This window comes from Halyomorpha halys, unplaced genomic scaffold, assembly GCF_000696795.3.
Source record: "Halyomorpha halys isolate HHAL.00 unplaced genomic scaffold, Hhal_1.1 Scaffold372.1, whole genome shotgun sequence".
NCBI lineage: Eukaryota > Metazoa > Arthropoda > Insecta > Hemiptera > Pentatomidae > Halyomorpha > Halyomorpha halys.
The window spans coordinates 189340-199239 of NW_027116001.1; the positions used below are offsets into that span (position 1 = coordinate 189340).

Sequence of the window (9900 nt, forward strand, 5' to 3'; positions counted from 1 at the left end):
TGTTAAACGCAATCTTCTGAAATATACCATTTCGAATTTTTTCATCGAATACTAGAAGTGAGGCGTCACATTGAATTTTCTTCCGATCCTTATTCTAAGATAAGTGACCACCTCTCTCGGCCGTATTTTCCTCATACATTCATAAATAGAGTGAGCCCATTCAATAGAGCCTCTGAAGAAGATGGCCTTGGTAGCAGGCTGGATAGTCTGGTATATTAATAATAATAAAGGCTTAGCGAATCCGAAGGTTCGATGCCGATACCACCAGCTCGTACTGATAAAAGACAAATTAACAATAAGAATAAGACAATAATTTACTGCTCAATTATAATTACTAAATAAATACTTTACGATTAGGGATTGATGAACTTTGGAAAATCTTCCAGACCGACGGTATTTAACCATGGTAGAATTGTGAAATTCTATGTAGAATTCTATTCGATGGTGTCATAGACAAATCCAAGATACAGAGCTGTAAGAATGAAAGAAAGTCGAATGAAGGACGGAAATGGGAAGAAGCGAGAGGTACATTAAGTGCCATGTCTGAATTACGATTACGAACTAAAATAAATAAATAACGAAAGCCTAACGAACTCGAAGGTTCGATGTAGATACCACCAATCGCTCTCTACATACATTTTTCCACTGACGTCCCTCCAAACCTAAACTACTAAATCAGTTTTAACGCAATCTTCCCATCTACGTTTCTGTGTATTGTGTAATTTTCCAAATTCTCCCATTAACCCATCCTTTTTCGGTCTGAATATTTCACGTAATACTTTATTTTCCAACTTTAAGGTGCTGTTCTTCTCTTAGTGTAAGAGGACACGTCTCGCATCAATAAAGAACAGTGAGAAGGATAATGGTTTTCTAAATTATAACTTTTACGTTTTTGGATATAATGTGCAAGCTAAGCATTTTCGAAAATTAAAACAACAGGCATTTCCCCCCTTAACCTCGCTTCTATTTTCTCATCATTTTCGTTTTACTGGTTACCGTAGTACCTAAATACTTAAACCTATCTACCTTTTAAAATGTATTTCCTGCTAAATCTATATCATCGAAATTGCTCTCTTTTCTAGTACTAATCATATATTTGGTTTCAAGTTTGGTTGATTAGTGTGCTACTATAATGTCGACAGATGTCATGATCCTCCAAAATGTATTGTTAGTTTTTTCATATCATTTGGCATTCTTGACGAGCTTTCTTTTTTTTGGAAATATTATTTCAATCTTATTCATTTAAATGGAAATTGTTTGTACAAGGGCTAAAGTAATATCGGTTCGTGCATATCGCTTCCTACGTAGCTCCATCTTTCCTTAACTTCATCTTTATTATTAATGTCACTCTTCAAAAACGTTTGAACAATTTTTTGTCAGTCTAGTTATAAGTTAATGCCAGTCTTTCAATGATATCTTTGTATGCATGTGTGTGCACTTAAGTTCTACTATGGACTAAAAAAGTATACTATCTATAGTAAAATAATGGTTCATTTTATTCAATTTTCTTTTATAGTAGTCATTCAGAAGCGGAAAATTCTTCCAGTAAACATCCAAGATTATTTATTTATGAATATTTAATTTTCTTATTCTGTATAAACTATGCAGGGAATACTTTCAATTGTAATAAATCGACTTGAGAAATTTATATTCGCCATTTTAGTTATCATTTCGCAACAAATATGAATTTTTATCTCCTTGTCCATGACTTTCTTGAACTCCTAGAAACGTCAGTGCACTACGGGGTCTATTTTTAATTTTGAATCCTGTTGGTCTATAGTTTTTTTCTTTTACTAGTCAGTCATTAGATAACAACTTTCGCGAAAGAAACAAAAAAAGACGTAAGTGCAACATGTTCAATTCGAATTATCTATTGAAAATACATTATTTGCCATATCATCTTTTTTTAAATAGATCTACCACTCAATTTACGGTATTAAAATATAAAGTCGTGAAACTTACTGAATTTGGTACTCTATGTGCTTTTGATATTTTATGGTCGATTGTATGGCTATTTAACAGAAAATTTAATAATAATTTGACTTCAAACTGTTTGACCTCCACCTGAATATTCCCATGTCCGTTTAAGGTATCATCTGTATCCTGATCATTCTGTATTTATTTTTAATAATTAGTTTGTTTTAAATTTTCTTTCCTTTTTACTTAAGTATTATTTTTTAATCTATATTTTTTCATTGATATACCTCGGGGTCTGTCAACTGGTGGCCTCGTGAGTTTCTGCCTAAAGCCCAATCTATTTCCACTCTTTATGAAGGATTTTTAATCTCTACATGAATCTGCTGTTTTATAATTAGCAAAAACTACTCATGACAAATCAGTTATAACCCATGTAGACCTTAAACAGCTAAAAATTGTATAAATTTACGGCGAGCGTCGTCATTTCCTTTAAAAAATTACTGAAATTTTTGTCGTATGGTTATTTACCTATAACATTAACAACAACTCATGTAACAATAACCATTTCACCGATTTTGTGTATAAATTTGCACAAGTATGCTTGAGTCTATGTAACCATCTACAGCCTATCCATTTAGTTTACCTGACTGCCAACCCAAGAAAATGGCTGGTTACTAAATTTTCAATCTGGAATCCTTTCGGAAATGAAGGAATTATTGAACTCTTAGTTTTATATTAGTTAATTTCTAAATTATAATATTTGGTATTAGTTTCTTAGTTTTAAATAGTTTATAAGTTAACTAATAATTTTAATGTATTCCAAAACTTTATTTAAGCAATTTTATTTTGATATACCTTCTGTTTGTCATGTTACATTTATCATTCAATGAGTCTTTAAAAGGCAAAAATTGTTCAATTTCATATCTGTGTATTATTTTAGGCTAATGTGATATTAAAATTCTTTGTCTCAGATGAATATCTTGCAAGATTTTTGCACAGCTGCTATTTCAACCTGGAAAAGGCTAAGAAAGCTCTTGACTCATACATGAAGTTGAAAACAAAAGCTCCAGAGCTCTTCTCAAATCGAAACTTAGATGGAGAACAGATGCAAAAGAATATAGAAAATTGGTAATTTATAAAATGTTTTAAATATTTAAAAAAAAAACTGATTAAGGGTGTTTAAATAATATGTATTCATTAAGGTGAGTTAGTGAATACATTCTAAAAATTTCCGAACAGGACCATAATTGAAGAAGCAGTTATTAATAATATAATTAAATTTAACAAATTTATATAATAGTAAAGCAGTTATTAAAAACATAATTATATGTTTAATGTATAATTTTATAATAATTGCGAATAGTAATTGTAATTTCGGGCTATTACCACTTTCTCAGTGGTTCATCGAGTAATTAAAATTACTGATAAAAATTGTAATTTCATTTGATCAGTTTCCAATTACAGTTATTGAAAAGTAATTTTAATTGTAATTGCAATTAATTTTGCCCGAACCTGGCAAATTTAAATAATGAAACTTTATGCTCACCTAGTAGGTTTTGTATTTAACAAGGAGTTTTTATATAAAAATATTTTCAAAATGTCTTTAATTTTTATGAATCATTCTCATGGAAATAAGGATTTATGAGGCCAAGTTTTCAGAAATGTAAAAAATAACTCTAATAAACCTGTTAAAAAAAAAAAAAGATTCTGTCTAGAGTACTTTTATTGAAAATTACTGTATAATCAAACAACAATAGCTACTATATTTATTAATGGAAAAGAAAGGAAATTTATATGACCATAGCACAAATACAGCTATGCTGAGCTCAAGTTGTTACAATCTCGGAATATCTCTGGATAATTTGAGCCATCAAACTTGAAAGTGTGCACAAAAAATTAGTTTATACCCATAAACGAACATGTTAAAAATCTTCCTTGAAGACATAAAAACCATACTTGAGTGAAGATAGGAATGGTAAGAGAATAGACAATTATTTTTACAAAGTCATTCATCAGTCCGTCATGATCCCACCCTCGAATTGGCAGAGGAAAGGATTACGAAGGATAGGACGATGAAGAAATACAGGTTTGTCTGAAATATTCTGTTTTGTACTAATGTTATCTCAAAATTAGTTATAGAAATCGAAAAATTCTCCGTGTATTGTGCAAGTATTGAGCTATAAGAAAAAAATCAAAGGAGTTTGAATAATCAATTTAGCTCTACTTCCTGGAACATGATGTAGTCTCTTTGGTTATTTACATCCCAGGACAAGTTTACTCCTCCCGCAAGCTCTAGATTAACTGAATCGAGAGATTATTTGGTGTTCTAGACATCTTAGAAGAGCACGAAAAAAAATGTTTTTTCTGATCCCTCTAGAACAGAAAAACATTAAATTAATAGGTTGCATTACGTATAGTTACATAATTCAAAATTGCCTTTTTCTACCAATGGTACTTGAAGGTATACAGTGAAATACTTATCTTGTTTTAATGTCCTCATGTTGATTAAGCAGAGAAGAGAAAATAAAACAGTTAATATTTATAGACAAAAAAAGAGATAATGTTAAATATTAAAAAAAATCAGTAAGAAGTCGAAAAAAGAGTATGGGAGGGATGGGGGGGAGGTGCATGAGAAGAATGGAGTTATAGGATAAGTTTACAGGGTTTTTGGAATCTTTTCTGCCCTCCTACCTCGCAGGAAGGAGGGATGGGGTGACTAATTGGAAGATTGGATTGAAGGAAGCATGTAGACTGTTGAAGAACTTGATATGTCTTCCAGTGATGTGTTGTTATATATTTTCTTGCTGTAGTTCGTTGTGAATGAAAAAAAATTATATAAACTCGGTTATATACATAGTTCTGACCACAAAAATCCGAGAAACAAAAAAAGGAAAGAACCTATTGGGCAATACTCTAAACACTTACATTTTCGTCTTAATATTGTTCTAAAAATGAGGATCTTCATTTTTGAATATACGGAAGTGTTCTGATTTATGATAGAAATATTGACATTATAATATTTATTCAGGAAAGATCTTCTACAAAATGAATTTGGACAAATCTTGCCTGGGCAGAACATAAAATATCAACTGTTTTAATGAATTTTCTATACAAAAGAAATATTTCACAACTATAAAGAAAATGTTCACTTTTAGATACAGTCTTTTACAATTTAAAAATTTTCCTCGCTCCAAAATCATAAATGGGAGACCATTTCTGTCCTTTCTGTGAGAATCATTCATACCTATATCAATTTTTGTTGAAACTAGAATATCTGCTATGTAATTATATTTATTTATTCAATATTATGAGTAATAATATATTTATTATTTTCCAAACTTGAAAAAAAAAAAGAAAGTAAGTTAGGTACTGATGGTGAAAATATTATCAAAATTTTTATTGCCAAAAAATTGCTCTTATTCTACTATTTTATGGAGGTATGTTTGTTGATTGTAACAAACTCTATGTAATATGATTATTATATTTTTTTACCTAATTAATGATTATTTAATAGCTACCTAGGGATCCTGCCAACTACTACATCCAAAGGTTATTCTGTGATTTGGGGCCGTTTGATGACTCCCGATTCTTCTAAATTCTCTACTGAAGAAGGTTTAAAAGCAATGTACCTAACAGTTGATAGACTGCTGTTAGAGAGGAAAGGTTGTCCTGGCATTATTTTTGTCTATGATACAGACAACTTTACCATCCGGCATATATTTAAAACAGCAATATCTACCATAAGGAATTATTTTGAGTACATACAGGTATGGAAATTTTCAAGCTACCTAGCTTTTTTTTTCTTGATTATTAAATAAAATAAATAAATCCTATCAAAAAATAGGATATAGGATATAGATTTATTTATATATTTTTGTTTGTTTATATACAATTATTTTACATTTATGCTAATTTTTTATAAATCGGTGTGAGTTTGTTGATATTGAAAAGTTTTTGTGCATACTTACTATTTTAAAAAAATAAATAAATGTTATGTTTCTTTTAAAATGTTATCCTTAATAAGCTTTCAATTATGAACATTTCTTCCTCTTTTGGGACTCTCATCCCATGGATATTTAGGTATTCAGAAATACTCAAGTATTATTCCAGGGATTCAGTTGACAGGCCTCAAGTTGAGGCTACTAGTTAGTATTAAAGTCTCAATTAGCGCAGAAACTATGAAATGAATGTATGACAAAGTTGAGATACCAGGTCACCAGACTAGAGCTCACTGTACATAATCAAAGATCTTGTCAGAATATGATTTATTTAGATTATTCTCTACTCAAGAATATTCAATGTGTCATGTTTGATATTCTTCTATATTTAGGCCACATGAATATCCATGTATTTACCAAAGGCCAGGGACACATTACTAATGCTCTAAAATCATTACAGTAATACAGTTTGGGGATTGTTTAGTGCAGATGGGGTATATCTCTCCACTGATTTTATGTGAGTTTTCGATTTTTGACAGACATTCTGAGTGAGTATAATGAGTTATTATAGGATTATTTTAGCCACTCTACAAATTCAGCAAGGTAGTGATGGTTGAGCACACTGTTTAAGACAGTGTAATTTTGATACTCTACTGGATTAGTTAGTATTTATCCCGTGATAATTTTGCTAAATGAGTTCACTCTGGTTTGGATAGGGTAAAAGTCACTTGCCAGAATAATTCTCCCACCAATATTGTTACACTATACTCTGAACAGTTTTTCTACTTGCAACACCATGATCCAAACACAGCCTTTAAATGTTGTCAAAAGCATTGGGGAAGCGATGGTATAGAAATTCCATGGGATGAGCCTTTAAACCTACTTAACTGAACATATCTTAAATATATTTCACTAATTTTCATGAGCTGTGTACAGCTTTATTGAAAAAATTCTGTTATTGTTAATCAATCACTTAAGAAATTATTGCTAACTCTAGTGGTATGTCTTATAATGTTTTGAAGAGAGGTATTTTGTAAATTATTGGTACAAATGTAATGGGACTTTCTTTTTGCTGCTTGCTAATTTCTTAATGTCTTTATTCATCATGTTCTATTTAGGAAGATTTTTGTTTATTATTTTTCTAGATTAGTGGTTATGACTTTTGATAATTATGATGAAATGAAAATCAATATTATAATGAGCTATTTTTAAAGAAGTTATTTTATATATATATTTCTTTTTATGAAATAACAATAAAACTGAAAGATTGATTGAAAGAAGACATTATTGACTGTATAAATTGATAAATCAGTCTGATATAATTTTTTTTTTATAACAACATAAAGTTTTTAAAATTATCATATTTTATTCTTATGAGCAGTTTTATATAATTTTAAATATTTTCTTCTTAAGGAAGCTGTTCCGATGCGACATAAAACAATCCACCTCATCAATGTCGGCTCAATCACAACTTACTTAATGGCAGCTATTAGGCCTTTTGTTTACAAGGAACATTTAAAAAAGGTATAATAAGAAACTAGAAATTTGAATGAAAAGCAGAAAGTTAAAAATCAAATACAATATGCTTTAATATTTTTTAGATACATTTTCATCCCTCAAACAATATTGATGGCCTTCTTGAGGATATTCCAAAGGAACAAATTCCGTCTGACTATGGAGGATGTGGACCATCTCTGCGAAAAATTAGTGGTATTATTATTGTTTAAACTATATCAAGCTAAAAATTTTTGGAAGACAGTTCCTGAATGGATAAACAACTTTTTTCATTGAATATAAATTAAATTAAACTTTATATTTATTATTGTTGGTTGTACTTATTTATGTTCTAGGTCCAAGTTTTAAAGTTTCAAGTAAACAGATTTAATATTGCATTCTGTAATTCCACAAACAGGGATTTTTAAGAGGCTCTTCTTCATTATCTGTCATTGCTTTTACCAAGTTGGCTCCATATTTCAACTTTACATTATTCAGTTTACACTGTTTATTACAATCTATCACTTTATCAACAATGCATTAAATGAAAAATTGATAGCTTTGGGAGAGCGAACACGAATACTTACCATGATTGTAGAGGGTTCTGTGTTGTGTACCTTCTGTTCCATCATGACAATGTCTAACAGGATAAAATAAGGCAGAGGGTAAAACTTGTCTATATGAACTTGTTTTCAGTCAATCCTGGGACCCTCTCTCTTCAAGTATGTGCTTAAACCGACAATAGCATTCGTGAGATTATAGTCTTAAGGATTATGGGAGGCTGCTTTAAATTTTATTCCTTTTTTTTTTTTTTTCATTTGATGTATTGTTGATAAAGTGATAGATTTTAATAGGCAGTGTAAACTGAATAGAATTAGTATAAGTGGAATTTTGATAATAATGGTTTATTGACTAAGATACAGTTTTATAAAGGAAGAATAGCCTGCAACATTTTGATAATGTTGCAAGTGTGAGACTGTGTGGATATTTTTTAATTGTAATTGATTATCAGTGATTGCAAATCAACAACTTTGATACAGTTTTAGTTAATACAGGAATATCTAGTGGAGCATATATACTTCAATAACAGTTTTAAAAGTACCTTATCTAATGGTTGGATTCATAAAAATGTGACACTCATTGCATCAAATGCCAATCAGTTTATTAAAAACACAACTTGTTGAGCATCAACCACGATAAGATCATAAAGCACTTTTAAAGTTCATAAGCATATTATTTGTTAGAGAAGGGACATACATTTTAAAGCTTCAAAAGAATTGCATTGCGTCCAATGGATGGCAAAGCTGTGCCAAAAAGAAAAAGGAATTAATTTTATTGTCAGCAATTAGTCGATATAACAGTTATATCTCTTTATTAATTGGCTTTGCATTTTTTAAGAAATTTAAAAGAGTATGAAAATGTCAAGGCTACCTAAAAAGATGTTAAATGGTGCACTAGGAGGAAAAAGGAAAAGGGACAGACCCAGGCACCGGTGGATGGATGATTTGGAAGATGATTTGAGAGGAATGAGAGTTGAAAATTGGAGGAGTCTCGCTAGAGACCGCGAGGCATGGGAGAGAATGGTGGCAGAGGCCCCCCAGGTCTAATAAGGACTGTAGCGCCCAACAGTGAGTGATGAAAATGTCAAAGAAGAAATTTCAATGTGTGCCATGGAAAATTTCCTGAATGGTACAGCGATGTTCCTGAAGAATCCAAAAGAAAAATTATGTATGCTTTAACCAAAGAACTGAAGACAACGAAGGACCACTTAAGCATACCCTAATTGATCTTTATGATCCTAAAATGGACCCACAAAAATTTGTTTTGAGTAACACAATGAAATATTTCATATCGAAGATCTATCAGTAGGGTTCTTGTAAATAGGTGTAAAGAAAGAAAATGAATATGACAAGAAAAGCAAAACAATATCTTTAAGTTGTTTATAACTTTACTGATTAAAGAGTAGGGCAAACCTCATACAAAAGGTGAAAACAGAAGCAGTAGATATTACTTTAGAAGATTTTGAAGCAGGTATATAGAACTTAAGAAGACAACTTTAATGCTTTAATGAAATATCTAATGTATATTAATATCAATCCTGCATTTGCTCACATCATACAAAATTCCTTTGTACAATAAATAGGTATATTTACAAAATATGCACAATCAATTTTTAGCTGAGGATCAGACATACTAATTTTATTAATAACTTTTCATTTATATTGTCATTGATATAATGCTTTATCATGATTGTTGTAAATAAAATTTCCTTTGAATGGGACCTCATTATGCATCTCCATCTCTTTTCTAACATTTCAAGTGATGGTTGCAACCCCTAAAATTAATTTTAAAAATGCAAAAATTACAGTAGTCCTTCCTCACAGAGTGGATAAAAATTACAGACTACCCCAAAGAAAATATATATGTTTTTTGCTTTGGTATAAGGACTACTCTAATGCATAATTTTCAAAATTTGTTTTATGAATCCAAATGAAACTATTTAAGTTGAATGGAATATGGTCCGGGTGCGGTAAAAAAAAACTCAAATAGT

At 30.4% G+C, this 9900-nt stretch overlaps 1 protein-coding gene across 2 annotated transcripts in view; it reads left to right on the plus strand.

The window, feature by feature from the left end:
- Window positions 1-9900, plus strand: part of LOC106681883 (alpha-tocopherol transfer protein) — a 47195-nt gene that overhangs the window by 29261 nt on the left and 8034 nt on the right. For both annotated transcript variants that reach the window (XM_024359455.2, XM_067052929.1), the window contains exons 2-5: window positions 2889-3045; window positions 5432-5684; window positions 7269-7379; window positions 7457-7565. In XM_024359455.2, the coding sequence (XP_024215223.1) occupies window positions 2889-3045; window positions 5432-5684; window positions 7269-7379; window positions 7457-7565 (630 nt within the window). The remainder of the gene's footprint in view (window positions 1-2888; window positions 3046-5431; window positions 5685-7268; window positions 7380-7456; window positions 7566-9900) is intronic.